Here is a 20438-nt window from a genome sequence, read left to right as displayed (position 1 = left end):
GGCCTCTCCGTCCAGGGAAGTGACTAGGTCAAAAGGGCATGTTTCACGGCCTCTTCCTAAAATCAAGAAAGGCTGATGAGGGAAGGAAGCCAAGAAAGTCAGAGAAGGAAAGGCTGGGAAATTCGGATGTAGGAGTACATTAGGCTGCCTGGCTTTGCAGTCTCAGCCCCACCACTAAAGCAGCTGTGACACTTGAGGCAACTTTCTCAGCGTCCATTGCCTCTTCTGTAACACGGGTACCTGCCTCACAAGTTGTTGTTGTTGCTGTTGTCGTTTCTCAAAAGAATCATCTCCAAAGAAAAGAATCATCTGAGTTAATACCCTCGGCACAATTGCTGGCACATAATAAGTGCTCCGTAAATTTTCGTTTTCACGCCTAATGATTTTCTAAAACGATCCCAATTTCCTAAGATTTTTCGCGAAACACGACTTGCTGAAACATACAGCCGAAGGTAAAATATCACAACTCTGTAAGACCTTTTTATCTAAATCATATTCACCAATCGGGGGGCAAAATCTTCTTCTCACTCCCTGGTTTTGTTTCCGAGTCTATGGCCACCACACTCACACAATGGGTCATCGGTCTGACGTCTCTGAATTGGAAACACCCTCCTCCCACAAGCAGGCAATCACACAACCTGACGAAGATTGGGGTTGGGGGGGGGGGGTTGGTTCCTCTCATAAAGACAACTATGCATAAATAAACTGGATTACTTTGCGATCATCCCAGGGTGTAAAAAGTCGAAAGAATCTATGCAGTATGAGTTCATGCACGCTTGGTCTCGGGCCTGGATCTGTCTGACGGGCCTTGTGGAGGAAGAGTGCATACCACACTCACCTAGAGCAAAATCAGGCCGAAACAGCAAAGCTGTCTTATGCTTTGTTTAAATGGTGAGTATCACGACTCTTGGAGTAACAGCCTTGCTGAAAAACTGACACACTTTTCCTTCTGGTATGTCTTTGCATAAATTGTCCCCCTCTCTGCAAGATTAAGTGATACCATCTGTGAACATTCTGGGCCGTCCCTCTCAGCTTCCCTTTAAATCTGCAGGTTTCTCTTCTCTGCCTCTTTTCAAAGGTGCGGGGCATACAAGAGCTCCCCAACCCCCCCACCCCAGCTTGCGGCCAAACCCTGAGCGCCCCGGCCTTTTAACCCCTTGCTTCCAACTCCGCATCTGAAGGCAAAAACAATCCTCGGAGACACGGCCCTCCCACTGCCTCTGATAGGCTGCTTGCAAATAGCAACAGCCTGTGTCACCGAAAAGGGCAAAGCCTTCGGAAATAGAAACAAAGTTGGTTACAAATCACATTGGCTTTGCCCGAAGTTTTTTTTTTTCCCACCCTTCTTTAAGCATGCTACCATGGGGACAGTGACCGCCGCTGTCACGGGGGGCAGCCGGGGTGGTTCGGGGCCGCGGGAGCGGCTGTAACTTCTCCGCGACCATGGTACCTGTTGAAAACAGAGAGGGCCCCGCTCTGCTGAACCCGAAGGGGAGAGCGGCCGAGACGGACGGCAGCGGCGCGGCCAGCGGCAGCCGGCATCCTCCCGGGGCCAGAGGTAAAGTGAGGCGCCGACCGGCTGGAGGAGCAAGCTGTGCTCGGGTCTCGCTCGCGTGTGTGTGTGTGTGTGTGTGTGTGTGTGTGTGTGCGCGCGCGCGCGTGTGTGTGTGTGTGTGTACACGTGAGCGTGCACGGTGCGTGGAGAGAAGGGAACGGGATCCGGTGGGAGGAAGAGAGGCAAGGAGCTGTAACGTGGAGATTGAAGTCCCACTGCTGGCACGATGGGTCCGTGGACTGTGTTGACATAATGTGTAACTCTTTTTCATTTGGGGAAGAGTGACTGGCAAAGGAGTCACAAGTGTAAACACACACACACACACACACCCGCGCGCGCACACACACTTTTTCATTGATTGCCACAAATGGGCAATCTGTAACGAGGGAACATGGAGAACCACCATGTTTTAAGTCAGTATTTTAAGCAGGCTCTGGAAAATTGTTAGTTACGTAATCAATGAACACCAACTTTCTTTTTTAACTTCCCAGCGTCTAGTTGGTAATGCATTTGAGCATTTGAGCCTTAGGGAAGCCTCAAACCTGTGCTCCGTTTGCTCCTGCCTAACTGTCAAACTGGCCTTTCAAACCGAGGGTCCTTGAATCCTTTTTCCTTCTGGAGGCGAAACTGGGAAAAGTTTTAATTCATTCCAGTTATCTTTGCTACAGCAAATGCTTTCCTTCACTTCCACATTTACAGTTCCCACAAACGCACTGCAAGCTCTTGGCTAGCCTTTCCTACTCTGTTAGTTGGTTCCCAAAGGAATGGAAACTAATCGTAATAGGAAATTAAATCGAACACAGATAATTGTCTCTCTGAAGCTTTCCTCAGCTCTGTGCCCCTTCACCATGCCTACCATAGATTCCCAGGCCATTTATTGGAATGGCCAATGTGAAAATGGCCAATTTTCATGAACAATCCAGAACACTAACTGATTCAAAAGGCATGTGCCTCTCACCTTGCAGTGGATCTATCAAACCACGTTTGTCTCGTGGGTCTGTCTGATCTTGGACTTGAATCCACGACCCCTCTGACGGAGGCATGGATTGGCTCTTCCACAATGAGAGGCTGTCATTCTTCCCTGCCCTTTCTCCCTTCAGCGTCCTCCTACTTCCCCACTTCTGGTCAAGAATGAGTACCTGAGGTCATCCTTCAGGACGGCCTCTCCCTCGCTTAAGCAGAACTACCCCTTTCTCCAAGGGTGCTCTCTGGCTCCTACGTCTCCAAGCAGGCCAGGGAAGCTTGTATTTGAGGGTAAAGGAAAGAGTTGCAATGTTCTCTCCGAGTTCCTGAAAGACTGAACCGCCGAGCTTGCTCAAGTGGCCATGTCAACAAAAGTGTTCGCTAAATAGCCCGTGGGAACGTCACAAAGAGGATGAAAAGAAACTTTGTCCTGAAGGGGCCTCCAGGGCAACAATTAAAAATATGGACTATTTAATTCTGATATGGCTTTGAAAGCACCATGTACTCTTAATAGGTTAAATTGCACAAGGTCACGGTCATCCTGAAGGAAGGTCACAGGTGTTAGTGTTTGGAAAGGCACAAGATTCAACTGACAATGCAACCGTGTTCCAAAGAAATGATAAAATGAATAAACACGGTAAATTATTTTTTAACTTAATTGTAAATGAACCTTTATTACGTAGAAAAGAAAGGAAGCCTAAACGTCTCCCCCAAATCCTAAATGAATAAAGCTTTGATTTGTGCTAGAGTTTATATTTAGATGGATACAAACATTTTAGGATTATTAGTACAAATTTTCATAAGTTGTCTCAGACGTGTCGTGGTATCCAAGGCAATTATGTGTATGGACTTGTACCTACGGAAGGCATAGTGCAGGCTCGCTGTACGATTTGGGATTATACTGTAGTCTGTTTTATGAAAATGCTGAGGTTTTAATGAAATGATGTGTGTCGAATCGTTCTTTTGACCGCTTTGTACATTCCCATAGTTTCATCCAGGAAATCCAGAGTATTTACGTATGCTCAATAATTACCATCCTAGTCCTGCATTTGAAGATACAAGTTTTTCTGTATTCCTAGATGGGGAAATTAAAGCACAAAGACGAATGAGTCATACAACCCAGGACAAAGTAATTAGATCATGTGAGATACTGAGAAACAAATCCACACAAAAATTTCCAGACTCCATGTTAGCGCCTCCTAACGCTCTTACGCCCAATAAAAGTGTTGGCAGATCTCGCCCGGGGAACCTCCTCTGAAACTGGAAAGAATTCTTTGTTCCAGTGACTACAAGCTAACGAACTTAAGTCCATTTTCAATCAGTTACGACATAAAGCGTGTATGTTTTTAGTAATTTTTTTTTTAGTATTCACGGGCATGTTATAACCGACCTTATAGGCAGCGTTAAGCTCAATTCATAATCCTGGTGCCTATACCCGACCGCTGTGTGGGTGATATTAGAAAAGCACAGTGCTACAACATCTCACACAAGTGAGAGAAGATGTGTGGTTGGCCCAGGTTCTCGCAGGGCTGGTGCAAAACTCACCCTGAGGTCTCTGGCCTGGGGGGCTGGATGCCTGTTCCTCTGTCTCAGCAGATGGGTCTTCCAGACTCTTCCAATTTCATGTTTCTTTTTTTTTTTTAATGTTTATTTGTTTTTGAAGGGGAGAGAGAGAGAGAGAGAGACAGAGCATGAGTGGGGAAGCAGAAAGAGAGGGAGACACAGAATCTGAAGCAGGTGCCAGGCTCCGATCTGTCAGCACAGAGCCCGATGCGGGACTCGAGCTCACAAGCTGTGAGATCATGACCTGAGCCGAAGTCTGACACTTAACCGACTGAGCCAGCCAGGCGCCCCTCCAATTTCATGTTTCAGATCAGGTTAAGAGGAGTTTTCTTGAGGCCCTTTTTACCCCACCAGCACCTGCCCAAAGGATCAGAGACCAAGAACAATATTCACTGTATGAGTGCAAGTTCTCAAGCAATGGAGCCCCGGCTGCCCGATGCACTGGAACCCAGATCAGTATAACTGGCTGGACTCACTGGCCCAGTTGAAGGGGCTGGGCTTCGTTCCCCCTGAGACCCTTCTAAATCCAAGGTGCCGCAGGCTGAGATTTAAGAAATGTACACTTGGGCTAATCAGATGAGTATCCAAAGGCAATTGTTTTCAAACTTCTTTAAAGCCGTGAAACTCCTTTCGACAAAGGAAAAGCTGAATAGGTGGTCAGTATGTAAGAGAGGTAATCATGGCACCTCTTTAGTGGAAAGGGGGGTGAAGAAAAGGAAGAGCCTGAGGCAGGCTGCTCCCTGATCCCTTCCCATCTCCTGTAGTCCTGAGCTGGGTCCTGGGTGGGACCACATTAGCAAACCACAGGTCTGTCACTACTCTGGTTATGCAGACGATGATTTTGAGGGTGGGGCATTTTTACTATGCTCCTACTGAGTCTTGGGTTCCCAGGGTTAGCCTGAACCAGGCCCCCTTGAACTCAGTCAGGCCCAGCTCTCTCAGGCTTCCTTGGGCAGCCCGATGGAGAGTCTACCTGTAAGAGAGTTGAGCAGACTTTAGAAGGAAACTTGTCCCCAGGGAAGAGCAAGTCAGGCCAATGAACTCGACCTCTTAACAGAGCCTTGGTTGTGAAAAGGGCAAGTCTAATAACAAACCAGTCATTTTGGGAAGACCCAGGCCTTAGCCATTAGCATTTTCCCAGGCTTTCCCTACATTAAAAAGTGGCAAAACCTGTGACACAGATTATTGTGCTTTAAAAACACGGGCATTTAACACATTGATGACTGATCACAATAAAAAAATATTCTATACAGCTTGATATTGCCAAGGAAATGGCAGGATTGATAGACATGTGAATCTCTGAGAGACTGTCGACTCTTTTGTCTGGAAATAAGAACAGATTTAAAGATGATTATCTCCCTTTTCACTTCGGTCAGCTTATCTCTATGACTGTACATTTAACCTCACTTGGAAATCACATCAAAAGCCTCAGTTTGAGGCTCCTTGTGACTGTGAGGGCCAGGCAAATGGCTTCTCTGAGATCTAGGGAGAGAGAAGGCTCTGAACCAACATGGCGGAAGCTGTTTCACCACAGACTCCGGGTAGCGTTGGGCTCACACAGCCAGGGCTCTTGTTTCCCTTTGAAATGGCTGTGCCCTAGAGAGGGCAGAGAGGTTGCTGCTTCCACAGGCTACCCCCTGGCTGCCACCACAGCTGCGGACATGCACTGGAGGGAGCCTGCAGGAGGCAGGGCCTTGCAGACATGGATGAAGCCTTCAAGCGGTGTGACTGACCCAGAGGACTGAAATCAGTCAGCAGACACATTGTGCCTGAGCTGGTTTCACAGCTAATGCCTCTTCTGATGGGTCAGTGCCCCATCCCCGTTGTGAAATATTTGTAATATCGCCCATAGTCTGGTCAGATTGCTCGCAGGAGCTGAGGCCTCTGAGATCCCAGGAACAGGCCTAGTGGTAGTCCTTAACTTCTACTGTTTGTGAATTTTCAAGGGGGTACTTTTTGGTGGGCTAAATCTTATGTTCGCAGGTAAAAAAAAACAGACAGACAAACAAATGAAAACAAAACCAAAAACACCTCAAAATAAACCCACCCGGTAGCTGCCCGAGGAAAACTCCAATTTAAATGTGTAAATCCAAGGGGAGTCAGCCAATTTGAAAATGCAATGTTTAATTGCCATAGATAGGTGGGACTGTCTTCTCGTTCAATAATAGTTGTTGAATCTGGCTTTGTAAGTAGCGTTTTCTCAGTAGTAGGAACCAAGTAATAATTAGCCTCAGGGTTTAAAAAGTTCTGAGAGCTCCCAGTTGCCCCCCGCCCCCTGTTAGTGTGCAATTAGTTTCTGCTTCTCAGCAAAACACCTACTGACTCAGATGTGAGCCAGAACTCGTTGTAGAAGATTCTTAGATTGAGCAGAGTTGGGTTCCCTAGTTCAATGGTTTCCTCGGGCACAGTCTTCCCCAAGAAGATGAGTTATTGAATAAAATAGAGAATAAAAGCCATGTAAAAAGATACCAAGATACGGTGAGAAAGGGGGGGAAGGTTAGAATGGGCTTCATTTCAAGGGGCTGTTTGACCAAATACCAAATAAGGATAATTTCTCATCCCGTCTTCCCTCAGAAGGCACCTAATCTCCGTTAAAGGCAAAGGACTTGAAATCACCCCAGATAGTTCCCAGCTGAAACTTCGAGTCAGCTATATAACCTTTACAGTAAATCATAAAATCATACATGTTTTTTAAAATTTAATTTTGTTTTCTTTTGGCTCATTGGTACCGTTTTACTTCCTATAGGAAGTACTGCTAATCCCATAGGATCCTAAAAATTAATTAATTAAAAATTAAAAAATGAAAACAAAAAAAAAAAAACCCACACACACAACACAGCACACTCATTTATACATTTGCTAAGTGGCTATACTTCAATGATATACTAATTTTTCTATACAATTGAGGTATAGGAGTAATAATAAAACTAAAATAATTAATTACATCCTTTTAATTTCAGTAGGTTTCATTCTTTTCGAACAATCCCTTACTTTATATTGTTCTGCCAAAATATCAGGGAGAAAAATGCAGTCCTTTGTTTGACTTACAGGAGTATTTTTTTCCTTGAGTAAATCAAGTGTAATTCACCTTTAAGCTGTTAAATTGTGCTCCCCTTGGAAGTAATTGTTTCTCCGGAACACTCATGACTCAGGTCTGCCTGGCACAGTTAGGCAGACTCTGGGGCTGTTGGTTATGTCCATATAATTTTCTCCAAAATTTGTTCTACATGCACCTGCTTCCATACTTTGTGGAAGTTGGTGCTGGGAGAAATGTGCAATGTTAATTTAGAAACCAGCCCGAAATGGCATCGCAGCCTCAGCGGTGCAAGACTTTTTTTTTTAATGTTTATTTATTTTTGAGACAGGTGGGGGAGGAGAAGAGAGAGGGAGACAAGATCTGAAGTGGTCTCCATGCTGAAAGCAGACAGCCTGATGCGGGGCTCGAACTCACGAACTGCGAGATCATGACCCGAGCTGAAGTTAGAGGCTTAACTGACTGAGCCACCCAGGTGCCCCAGCAAGACTTTTAAGAACAGAGAAATAAATTGTGATTAAGATCAGTTTGTGGTGAGAGAGCATTCCCAAGCTAATAAAATGTTTCAATTCCATTGGGAAACAAGATTGTTGAAACCCCAGGCAAACTCACGGGAAGAATTTTTCATGGTGTAAACCCAATTATGGAGGTACTACCAAAAACAAAGGAATTCAAGAATTTATGAAAAGGCATAATTGTTATCCTGGAAACAAGGTATCATTTTTCTTCCTTTGCTATCAGTAAGAGAGACTGTTTCAAAGGTTTATTTCCGTGTCATGGAGATTTTACCCCACTGGTCCAGACGACACAGATTTTTGTTGAATGATTATTGTGGGTCAAATGTTTCTATTACTATTATTCCTTCTTATCTTTACAATAACGCAATGAGGTAATACTACCCCCAGTTCACAGTTAAGGAAACTGAGGCCAAGAGAACAACAACGAACGTTTACCAAATGCTTACTACCATGCCCAACACATTCTTCTGCCTCATTAATTCTCATAACAACTTTATGAAGTAGGTAATATTATTATCTCTATGTTAGGAATGAGGACACAGAGGAACAGAAAGGTTAAGGGACATGTAGCCGGTAACTAATCAGGCACTCTGATTCCTGACTGTACCTTCACCTTAAGCCCGGGTACCTCCTAGACAGAACCAAAGGGACTCACTCCAGGTAGCATGGATAATATCAGAGTGTCGGTATCCTATGATCCAATCCACGGTTTTACCCACTTGACCCGTAATACCATCCAGCACCAATGTCTCTACTCCCTGCTCTGTTCTGTTATCTGATCTTTGATTTGGGGTACCTGTTTAACTCGTTTCAGAACTTTATTGCATTCGATTTTAGCTAGCTCCCTGATTTTCCATGCAACGCGTCTTTTGCTATAAGGTTATAAGCTCCTGGATAAAATACACATTCTTGTACATTTGTCAGAGCTCTGAGAGGACTGCAAGCACTGTGGGCTTGGAAAAGACTGTCCGTAAGAGGTAGGAGCTATGCCTTTTCCATCGGGGATCACGTGCATGTGGGACAAGTACCACCATCTTGAGCTACCAAATCCAGATGTAACCTGGGAAATCTCTCAACACAGTGCTCATAAAGACCATCCTGCTGACTGCACTGTTCATCCAGATGAGCCTGTTACCATCTGTGCCCAACGTGGTGCTGGCGCATAGTACATGCTGAGCTGTTAAATGAGTAAATGAGCATTTGTTCAGCTAAAGAACATGGGAATTCAGTACATATTGAGCACTTACTCCATGCTGGATGCTTCAGAGTGAAAAGCAATATGTAGGACATTATCCATGTCCGTAGATTTTACCAGAATCGAAATAATTATAAGATGATCGTTTAGCAAACGTGCTACAGCCGGGTCCAGGGTGAATAAGAGACATCCATGCAATGCCGATACATATTACCAACTGGTGGAGAGAGACACGCGTTCAGGAAACCCAAGATGGAGGAGGTGGCCGGGGATACAATGCCATACTAATGCCCATGGGGCAGCTCAGCCAGGTTTTGATGGATTCTGGAAGATAGTAGAGTGAAGTTGAGTCAAGAAGGTATAACTGAGGGCAGTGCATTTACGGAGAGCATTATCAGCAGAGAAAATAGCTTGCGTACAAATTTTGAGAAGACAAAATGGCACATTCAGGGACCTCCAGCTACTTCTGTGTGACGAGAGCACAGAGTTCAAAGAAGGGTGGAGGGCAGAGGACGACAAAGAAATCTGAAGATGTAAGCGGGGACCATATCACAAGACCTTTGTGTGCTAAGTACCATGAGAGGAAGCATTCTTAGGAAGAGACCATATCAGTTTAGAGAAACCAAGCAAGTGTCTGAAAATGATGGTAGTGGGGACAGACTTAGAGAGTTCTAGAAAACCTTATCTGCATGTCAAAATCCTCCAGCTTCATGGGGCCACCATTATTTTAATATTTATTTTTTTTTAATTTTTTTAATTTTTTTAACGTTTTTTATTTATTTTTGAGACAGAGAGAGACAGAGCATGAATGGGGGAGGGGCAGAGAGAGAGGGAGACACAGAATCAGAAGCAGGCTCCAGGCTCTGAGCCATCAGCCCAGAGCCCGACGCGGGGCTCGAACTCACAGACTGTGAGATCGTGACCTGAGCCGAAGTCGGACGCTTAACCGACTGAGCCACCCAGGCGCCCCCATTATTTTAATATTTAAATAAACACAGTTCCAGCCCCCATGAGGCTAAGTCCACATGTTTTCTTACTCGCCGCCCTCGCTGTGCACACACAGAATACCTGAGGAGCCTGGCTGTTCTTCTGATCAACTTCCTGTCTCCACTGGATTCTTAACCTTCACTTCCTACAATTAGGCTTTTTCTCTTATCTTTGCTTTGATCCATGTGCAGATCATGGCCCCTTTTTCCTTCACATTCTCAAATCCCATTCATATAAGCTCTTTGTGGATCATTACTACGATTTGCAGACAGCTATCATCCAAATAAATGTTTGGTGAGCCCATTTTTAAAATTATCCTGTCAAATCTACCATAGGGAATTTCTTGTAAACCAACTTTCCTAAAATCTGTAGGCCTGTGGCCCTTTTGTTCCCTTATCCCTGTCCTCTCCCCCACAACCTGATAACCTGTCTGGACCTTTTCTTCCATTTCTCCATTTTTCTTCCATTTCTTCCATTTCTGGGCATTCTTCGCCAGTCTTTCTTGAACTCTCTCTGTCATACACACATACACACATCCACACACAGGTCAAAATTCTTCCCTTATGTTATATAAAACATCTCGGCCTTTTTTTTTTTCCTCTCTCTCTCTCTCTTTCCCATAGTCCACTTGTATATTATCAACCTGCCCCATGCACTTCTCCCTTAACATCCAGGTGGCCATGCAGGTATTTATTTTTAGTAAACAAAGTGCATTTCCTAAGAGCTTTACATCCACAGCCTTTACAATATTATTTGTTCTCTTCCCATTGTATTTTCCCAATTTAAAATGTTTAAATGCACTACAGATGATTCCCAGTCATTTTCAAGTATGTAGACCCCTTTAACAACTCCTTAAACAACTTTAGATCCTCACATAATAGTTTCTGCCATTTTAATTTATTGATTAGAAAATATAGACTGACGGGGGGTGCCTGGGTGGCTCAGTCGGTTAAGCTTCTAGCTTCAGCTCAGGTCCTGATCTCACAGTCTGTGAGTTCGAGCCCCCTGTTGGGCTCTGTGCTGACAGCCCAGAGCCTGGAGCCTGCTTCTGATTCTGTGTCTGCCCCTCCCCTGCTCATGCTCTGTCTCTCTCTGTCTCAAAAATAAATAAAAACATTTAAAAATTTTTAAAAAAAAGAAAATATAGACTGAAGGAATGCTACTGTGCCATCACCGGAAGTTGAACTTTTTTATAACTTTTTCATCACATCTGCATACGTTTGAAATCTTCGAGTACAGATACACGTGTTACTATGTTTTCCAACGTTCACTAATTAAAGATTTCGTGAATTCTCACATGTCCATAGCTCACTCGCGCTCGCACACACTGAGAATCTCCGTGGTGGAGTCCTCAGACGTCTCCAGGTGACGTGGCTGCTGGTTTGTTCTCCAGATCACACCCCCTTAACTGTCTGTTGAAAATATCCATAAAAACATGGAAAGAGATGTAAAGTCACAAAAGCATACAAGCCAGATATATTCATCAATGGGTTAGCATTTAACCCAAAGTTAGGTACAAACACGGGCCTGATGTATAAAAGGCAGTAACATTTTAGCTTTGCACAAGCTCCCACTGCACATCCCTAATGGAGAGGATTTTCGGGAGCCAGATATAGGGAAGACATCGCCACAGACCCCTGGGGCCACTCTGGCAGAGGGTCGAAGCTTTGCCGCACGGTCCGATCTTCCCAGGCATCCCGTTGCCGTTACTTCTCTTTCTCTCTCAGGGGCTACAGTTTCCAAGATTTCAGCAACTCTGGGCAGATAGGAAAGACAGCGGCTCACCGAGTTCTGGAACATGAGATCAGTGTTAAGAAGGGACAAAGCCTGGATGAGCCACTGGAATGGTGCCTTCCAGAAGTTGTAGCTTTGCCCGTACTGGTTTTCCAGACTGCTTTAAATCATGCAAGAATGGTATCTCTTCTTCCTAGTCAGGGGACCAAAACATGGAAGCAATACAAGTCCTTCCTCCGTCCAATGGCATCCCACCAGAAAAATTACTTCCAGGCATCAGAAATTTGGCCAGTCGCTCTGCACACCAAGTGCTCCCCCCGGTCTCGCTAAGAGGAGTTCTCGACGGCAGCCGGGTGGCTAGAATAAGGTATGTTAAGACACTGAAAACCCAACAGCTGTTCCAACTCCCTTCTCATGTTCTGCCTTTCCTATCTGGGGAGCTAAAATATTCAGAGACTCGCATCTCAGGCTCCCTTGCAGCCAAGTCTGACCAGGGAACCTTCCTCTGCTTCTGGCCAATGAGACATGACGGGAAGTCTTCAGCTAGGTCTGAAAATTAAACTGACAAAGATTAAGAGGGAAAAAGTATCCACGTGAATTTAATGCGAGTTCTACATGACACGGGAGCCCTCGGGAACTAAAGAGTAAGAAATGGTTAAATCTGAGTGTTGTTATGCTCTGTTTGATGAAGCGTGGACAGCCGCGGAGCATATGACAGGTCAAGGTGTGTGAGGTAAGTGTCGTGAACTGGGGAGACTGGGCAAGGCCTGTTTGTTCGGATCCTTCGTGGTCTCTCTCTGTCTTCAGAGATAAGATTGTTCCCTTCCTGTGGGTGTGGGGAGGGCACCTCCCATGTAAGGGTGTCACCTGCTTTAGGGGGAAAGGGCAGGGAGAAGGCCAGAGGGACCCTCCTGCTTCTGCCATTTTCTCAAACTCCTTCAGCTTAAAGCATTCAATAAGCCAAGGCACCACATTTCGGGGCTAGCGTATTCTGAAACCCATCCTCTTCCAGGGTGCTTCTGGAAAGTTCCCTCCATGAAAAAAAGAAAGAGGCCTTACCGCAAGCCTTCTTCCACCGTCACTTGCCTTTGAATTTGGTAGCGAGAGAATCTTAAGCCTGGGGCTGTGGCGGCCTCTTTGCACCTATGGTGACAAACCAGGGGCAAAAGCCAACCCTCTGAGGAGGCAGGAACAGAAGGACGGATAGAGTATGAATCCTTGGAGATACCAAACTCAACTCGGTCTTCTCACCAATTAAACAGCGAATGCCACAATGTTTTAAAGCCTTGTTTTTTAGGTTTTGGTTTCCTACGGTCAAAAATATCATAACTGATCTGGGGGCTGGATACAGAGAAAGCAACAAATCTGGCCACTGGCAAGTATGTTCTAAATACAAAGGCGAAGGATGCATTTTAAGATTTCTTTTTATAGGAAACATACATACATTTTTGGAAAGCATCTGTTTTCTGTTCTCTATACATTTTGTAAGAGTAGACTCTGAAAAAAGAGATTAGGACAACGCCCGATGACGAGAACAAATCTAGGTGAAGACAGAGCTGAGGACAGGTGCAGACAGGACAGGCCTGTGTGAACCTGTCATGAGCGTGAGGACACTAACGCCGCCGGAGCAGAACTATATTCTGAGATCTGCGACGTAGGAGAGGCTATTCTAGGTGCACATAAGCAGGACAAGAAGACAGAGAGTGGGGACGCCTGGGTGGCTCAGTCTGTTAAGCATCCGACTTCGGCTCAGGTCATGATCTCATGGTTTGTGAGTTCGATCCCCACGAAGGGGTCTCTGCTCTCAGTGCTTTGGTCTCCCTCTCTGCCCTTCGCCTTTCCGTGCTGTCTTTCTGTCAAAAACAAATAAACATTTAAAAAAAAAAAAGATACAGGCGGGAAATGAGATGAATATGTATAAGTAACACATAAATAATTATTACTAAACAAATAGGGGGAAACCCAAAATACTAGAAGAAATCTTTCCTGAGTAGAAGAACCCAAGTAGAAGCAGAAAAGTGTGGAAGAGACAAGTAGCCAGACTTATCCCGGCGAAAGTCTCACAGTGAAGGAGGGAAGGAAGGACGGAAAGGCAAAAAAGCGAAAAGGAAAGAAAGAAAAGAATGGAAGTCCTGTGAATAATCAGGCAGAAAAAGAGAGTTAATAGGGCAAGATGAAGGGAAGGGCTAATAAGCCAGTGTAAGCAGCGTCCCCTCTGGGTACCTCCCTAGCCCAGGGAATTTGGAGAAGCCTGGTTTCCGGAAAGTGTGGCTGTATACGTACTACTAAATCAAACCTGAGATTTGAAAAATGAAAAAGAAAGCAAAGTTCCTATCGGTTTTTGTTTTCGAAAGGCCAAACAACAGCAGGTAGAGAGGGAGGCCAAATTTTCGGTTGGGCTGAGTTTCATTGTATGCTAAGGGGGATTGGGAGTGCCCAGTATTTACCACCACCAGGGGCCCCACACGTGGTCTAGGGCCCAGAGGCAGCATCCGGGACCTTTGGCAGCTGGTGGAAGCAGCACACCTCAACTCTCCAGGGGCCATACCCTCTGGGCCTGGGGGAGCTGTCTGGGCCAGCGCCCTTCCCCCACGTGACAACCAGGAGTCTGTACTGAGCTCTCCTGGCAGGCCCTGTGTGGGTCCCTTGATGAGTTTTGTCCCTTGACGGCGACAGTCCTACTCTCAAGGCGCTCCCAATCTAAGGCAGGAGACGGGCGCAACTAAATATGATCCAGGGTGCTGTCAGGTCATGGACAGAAAGGCAAGAGAGAGGAGAGAGATTAATGCTAACCAGAGGGCGTCTGGAAAGGTTTTGCAGAGAAGGCAATATTCAAACTGTATCTTCAGAGATGACTCAGGTTTCCCCTAGACTCTGAAGTTAGGGGAGAGACATACCCTGAGGGGGAACAGCTGGAAGAGAAGCACAAGTCTGGGAAAGTGCATGGCATTTTCCAGAAACAGCAAGTAGTCCGGATGGGCTGGGAGGAACCGGTGTCTGGAGACTGTTGTGGGGGCTGAAAACCCGAGTCCCTGACGGGTGCTGCTAAACAGTGAGTCTGAACAGCCAGAGAACACGGGGCTCACGTTTCATAAAGAATAAATATATGAGTGATAACGAAACGGTTTAAGGTGTCTCCGGTGGTGCTATATTAACAGGCTAAAAATAGGGCTGAAAGCTTTATAGAAATGCTAATGCTAGGCTGTTCAAATGCTAAGCATTTATGTAAATATAAAGTTGTAAATGCTAACCATTCCATAATACTGTGCCTTAATCTTAGTCTGCCGACAAAACCTTGGGGAGGTGAGGACCAAGGATCAGTGTTCTGGAAGGCTCTTATCCTTCGTTCATTTATTCCACCACTCAGCAAACATTTACTGAGTATTTACCTTGCGCCAGAGACCACAGATGAGAATACAGACATAAGGAAAGTAGAGTTCTTAGACGTTCGGTTCAACAGGTGGAGACAAATGGGTAAATAAGTGAGCACCTTGAACGATGACAGGTGCACTAGAAACACATTCTTTGGGCGGCAGGAGCCCAGGGGGGGTGAGGGGTGAAGCTCGCAAAATAAGGCCGAGCAGGGTGGCCTTCCTGGGGGAGGTGGCGCTTGGGATGACTCTTGAAAGATGAGTTGGGATGGAAGATATTCAGGGAGGAGGAGTGGAGAAAGGGGAGACCACATCTGCAAGGCCATTTGGGGGCCACTGCAAGTTTTTCCCCCCGAGCAAAACGTGAAGTGGGGGGTCTTTGAAACCTCAGAGGCATTCGCATTGGGGCACGCCGTCCAATTCCCTGGCTGCCTGCCAGAGGAACCTGTGTGTGCATGTTTTGCCGTCTGTTGTAGGATTTAGTGAGCCGACAAGTGTTCCTGGTGCGCCCATTATGTACCCAGGCTGGAACAGACATATGGGGTAAGAGAGGAAAGCAGAGAGCAGGCAGAAACGCAAATATTATGGAAAATTGTGTCGCGTGCGAGCCAGTGACAGCGTGGTTTCATGTGAGTCACGACAAGCGGCGGACAATGCAGCTATTGTGGCCTCGCCTCGCCTGGGGAGGCTCCTGCCCTTTGTGCCCTCCGTGTGGGTCTCAGTGCACGTACGTGAGGCCCCGTGGCTGTGATGGCATCTTCCGCAAATGCTTTTACTTCCTTACCTTGTAGCACAGGCGTCGTGGCTTCAACAGGGACGCTGCTGGACTTCTAGCGAAGCAGCAAGGCAGAGAACTAGGCATGACCCAGCGGCACTGCGGGTCCCAGGTGTGACTCTGCACGTAGTTGCCATTTCTGTGATGTCCACGAAAGGCTGGGAGTTCCCTGTGGCCCCTTTGGGGCCATTTCCTTGAATGTTAAGGAAAGGCCCCCATTGAGCAAGGCTGTGAGCAAATGGGATGGAAATGCTAAACGTCACCATGAACGTGAAGTGCAGGGTGTTTGACTTCAGGGCTGGGTGTTCTTTGAAAGGGCATTCATCAGAATTCCTCATCCTGCCCTCTCCTTCAGGACCGGCTGCTGCTTCTGGGTCCAGCGAGCTGCCCAAACTCTCTCATCTGTGTTTAGGCAGACCCCACCTGCCTGTGACGCACTCTTTCCTCCTGTTCATGGCCAGATTTCTTGAAAAAGTTATTTCTACCTTCTGGCATCCGTAGAATAATGTCTTGCTTTTATCATCATCATCAAAAAAAAAAAAAAAAAGTCCACTTTTTATGTCTCTTCACTGTTTTTTTTATGGTAAATTAGCACCAGGAAAATGTCCTGTCGTGGAAGTCCTGAGGTGTCACAGGGCTACAATCTAGGGTGATTAGGGACTAACCTTCCATGGGCTGATTGGAATTCAAAATCCCAAATGGGCAGCTGGAGACTGTAAGGGAACTTCAGCAGTAACAAGGAGCAGCACCAAGATGAGTGAAATTTGTTTTGATCAGGATCCCTTAAAGCATATCTCAGGGAGGACAGGCCCCTCAAATGAAATACACACAGTTAAGCCCTTAGCTCAATTCTGTGATATATCACCCCTGTTGGTATGCCCCCTGTGTGGGAATAGGGTCATAGAATGTCCTCTGCACCCTTTAAGATTTTAAAGGCCAACTCCCTAGATAGACAGACAGAAAGATAGATATAGATAGATAGATAGATAGATAGATAGATAGATAGATAGATAGATAATGTTGTGATATATAAAAAAATTTTTAAACTCAGGGCGCCTGGGTGGCCCAGTTGGTTGAGCGTCCAACTCCAGCTCTGGTCATGATCTCATGGTTCACTAGTTCCAGCCCCATGTTGGGCTCTGTGCTGACAGCTCAGAGCCTGGGGCTTCCTTCAGATTCTGTGTCTCCCTCTCGCTCTACCCCTCCACTGCTCATGCTCTGTCTCTCTCTCAAATAAATAAATTAATTAATTAATTAAAAAAACCTTTTACACTTGTAATTTTGTAAAAAGACTTTTTAGTAATTCGTATGGAAATAAAGTTATTGTAACTCTGAAGAATTATACTCAGTGCTAGCTGCTGGGTATCTAGAGGGACCTTGACAAACTGGGATGGTTTCCAGACCCTTTGCACACATCCCAATTTGTCCGTGTCCCGTGAACGCTGACTAAAAGAATCAGCATATGAAGCTAAGTCCAGAAAGTGGACGAAGAAGCTGGATCTCTCTTCCGTCAGGAGCATTTCCCCCACAGTATAAGGAGCAGGCTTTGTGACTTGCCCACCTCAGACTCTGTCTGAAGTAACATGATAGAGCATGAAAGGAAGGGAATCTGGTACGTCAAGAAGTCTTTCTTTTGGTAGGAAAACACTATCTCCCAGCTAACAAAGGGGGGAAACAAGAGGGGAAGGAGAGGGCGAAGTGGCAAGGGCAATCTTCTGCCACTCAAGCAGTTGCAGCATCTATTCTGCCATGCCCCTGACTCAGTATCCCCTCATTGCTGCCCTGTGTCACTCTAAATCCACTCCTGGGGTGCCTCCCTCAATCTGCCTTACAAGTGTTTCATTCTTCAATGTCGTTTATTTTTTTTATATGAATAGCAGAGGCCAATTGCCAAAACATATAAAAGCTAATCAATATGTCAAAAGTAGATAAAATTGGGGGGCCTGGGTGGCTCAGTCAGTCAAGCATCTGACTCTTGATTTTGGCTTAGGTTGTGATCTCACAGTTGGTGGGTTCAAGCCCTACACTGGGCTTCATGCTGACAGTGTGGAACTTGCTGGAGATTCTCTCTCTGTGTGTGTCCCTCCCCCACCTCAAAAATAAATAAAATAAGAAACTTAAAAAATAATAGATAAAATGAACAGTGGGAGATAGAGATACGAAGTAATACAATATTCTTATCAAAATGTGAGAATTTGACCCGATTCTCCTTGTCATAGAGAAATATGATGCTGAGGATTTCAAGATCACATGGGGGGGAAATATGTGGAAATTTAGCACATGAATGATCTTATAAGAGAGTACCTTTTTTGTTGTTGTTGTTGTTGATTTATTTATTTTGAGAGAAAGGGAAAAAGTGGGGCAGGAGCAGAGACAGAGGAGGAGGAGGAGGAGAGCCTGATGTGGGGCTGGAACTCACGAACCATGAGATCATGAACTAAGCTGAAATTGAGAGTCAGATGCTTAACCAACTGAGTCACCCAGGAGCCACTATGAGAGACTACTTTAAAGCCATTTTGCACGTAAAAACTAAAACACTGCATAATAAATAATAGATAACAGACATATCACCAGAATTTTGGGTTTCTTGGGGGCAACTATATAACTACATCTGGTTGTCCTTATTTCCCTCTCTCTCTCTCTCTCTCTCTCTCTCTCTGTGTGTGTGTGTGTGTACTTCCCACTACCTACAGAAATATCTTCCATGTACTGGTGCTAAATATTTGTTTTTTACTTAGCTGGATAAATTGCTAATTTAATTTCACTTTAATGGTTTATGATCACTATGCTCATGAATTACTTTTATTTTATTGTGGGTTCTTGCCCTTTTATTTTCTCCTCCATCTAAATGTTCAATCCTTTTTAGATTTATTTTTTGAAGTCACCTATGTCCCAGGATCCTGGAGATGTAAAATACCTTGGGTATTTCTGGTAGGAAGAGACTCAGACCAACTTTATTTGACCTGCTTCACTTCCTAGAGCTGAACATCATTTTTAACCGCCCCGCCCCCACCACAATGACAGGCTTAAATAGCCCTTGCTCAGCCTGTGATAATTGTGTGCCTATGCACATTTCTAGTCTATTCTGTACACATCTCAGTTCTGTTCCTTCTCCAACTCCTTTGCTGTTGTCTGTCTTCTAGATGTTGGCATTCCCCAGGTCCCAGGACTACTCCTCCTTCTTCAGCTCTTCTCTTCACCTCCCTACCTGATTTCATTCATTCCCCTGCTTTTAAATCCCAAATAAATGCCGCTGAATCCCACGTACATATTTGTCCACAGGGTATTGAACATTATAAAATCACTCAACCAACAGGTCAAACCAGGAAGCCATCTTGGGCTCTGGCCCACCTCTTCTCCTTCTAACTCCCAATTCACAAGCAAGTGTAGTTGTTATTACTTCCAAATTCACTCTTTTTTTTTTTATTTTAATTTGAGAGAGAGAGAGAGAGAGAGCACTTGTGAGCTGGGGAAGGGGACAGAGAGGAAGAGAGAGAGAGAGAGAGAGAGAGAGAGAGAGAGAGAGAGAAAGAGAGAGAATCTTAAGCAGACTCCACACTCAGTGCAGAGCCCGATGCAGGTCTTGATCCCATGACCCTGGGATCATGACCTGAGCCAAAATTATGAATTGGATGCTCAACCAACTGAACCACCCAGACACCCTACCTCCAAATTAACTCTTGAATCTGTCTACGTGTCTCCAGGTCTACTCTGAACATCCAAGCTACTATCATCTCTTGTCAACTCTAAGGCAACACACTTTTCTCTGTTACCAGTCTTGCTTCTGGAAGAACTAGTCTGCACCCAGCAGCAAGAAACTTGGTGTCAGTCCCCCCATGCTATTCGGTGTGCATTGGCCCCATTATTCTTGGAAAACAATACTTCTATTGTGTCGCTGTGGGACACCTGGGTGGCTCAGTCAGTTGAGTGTCCGACTTCGATTCAGGTCATGATCTTGCAGTTTGTGAGTTCGAGCCCCACATCAGGCTCGTTGCTGTCAGCCTGTCAGCACAGAGTCCATTTCAGATCCTCTGTCCCCCTCTATCTGCCCCTCCCCTGCTTACGTTCTCCCCCCAAATAAGTATTTAAAAAATAAATAAAAGGTGTCACTGTGGCTTGCAGGGCTCTGTTTGAAGTGTGCCCTCTGTGTCTACCCCGATTTACTGGATCCTATTTACTTCTCCAAGCTGGGGTTGCACCCCACATATGATGTACTAGCTGCCCAGCAGTTCCAGAATTTGCTTTCCTGTGTCATGCCTTTCAGTTGCAAACTACTGTTTCCTGTGCCTGCAGTGCTCTTCCCTGCGCTGCCCTCGGTTACTTTTTGTTTCGTTTTGTTCCCGTTTTGACAAACTACAGATATACACATATAATAAACACCCTCCTACCTACTTCTGAAAATTAATGCCTGTTAACGTTTTGCTATTTTTCCTCAGTTGTTAACATTAAAATAACAAAACAAGACGAAGTCCCTTTTGTCCTTCTTCCCCCAAGTCCTATTCCCCTTCCTCCGTACTCACAGCAAGTAATGGATATTGTTGGTTCCCTCCCCTGCATCCATTTCCTTCTTCCTTCTTTCTGATACAACCTTAACTTTGTTAAGGCATACGCGCGCGTGGGCGCGTGCACGCGCGCGCACACACACACACACACACACACACACACACACACTACCCTCATATTTCAGCAAGAGCCAACTGTGGCCAGATGTGACGAAGGAGAAATGAGGGCAGGTTTCCTGGA

At 45.5% G+C, this 20438-nt stretch overlaps 1 protein-coding gene and 1 long non-coding RNA gene across 3 annotated transcripts in view; one reads left to right on the top strand and one right to left on the bottom strand.

Moving 5' to 3' along the window:
* The first annotated feature begins 1286 nt into the window (after positions 1 to 1286).
* Positions 1287 to 20438, top strand: part of SLC2A12 (solute carrier family 2 member 12) — a 58437-nt gene continuing 39285 nt past the window's right edge. Inside the window, exon 1 of one of the 2 annotated variants that reach the window (XM_060616708.3) lies at positions 1287 to 1558. In XM_060616708.3, coding sequence (XP_060472691.2) covers positions 1444 to 1558 — 115 coding nt within the window. In that variant the 5' untranslated portion in view covers positions 1287 to 1443. The remainder of the gene's footprint in view (positions 1559 to 20438) is intronic. The other variant, XM_060616707.3, reaches the window with a different exon arrangement.
* On the bottom strand, positions 10971 to 20309 carry LOC132667656 (uncharacterized). The gene is made up of 3 exons (XR_009605286.3): positions 20216 to 20309; positions 15705 to 16419; positions 10971 to 13402 (listed from the first exon to the last, which is right to left on the bottom strand). It is a non-coding gene; the product is annotated as an uncharacterized LOC132667656 (long non-coding RNA).

Source organism: Panthera onca, chromosome B2 (assembly GCF_046562875.1).
Source record: "Panthera onca isolate mPanOnc1 chromosome B2, mPanOnc1 haplotype 2, whole genome shotgun sequence".
NCBI classification, from domain to species: domain Eukaryota; kingdom Metazoa; phylum Chordata; class Mammalia; order Carnivora; family Felidae; genus Panthera; species Panthera onca.
This window is presented reverse-complemented; position numbering and strand designations above follow the sequence as displayed.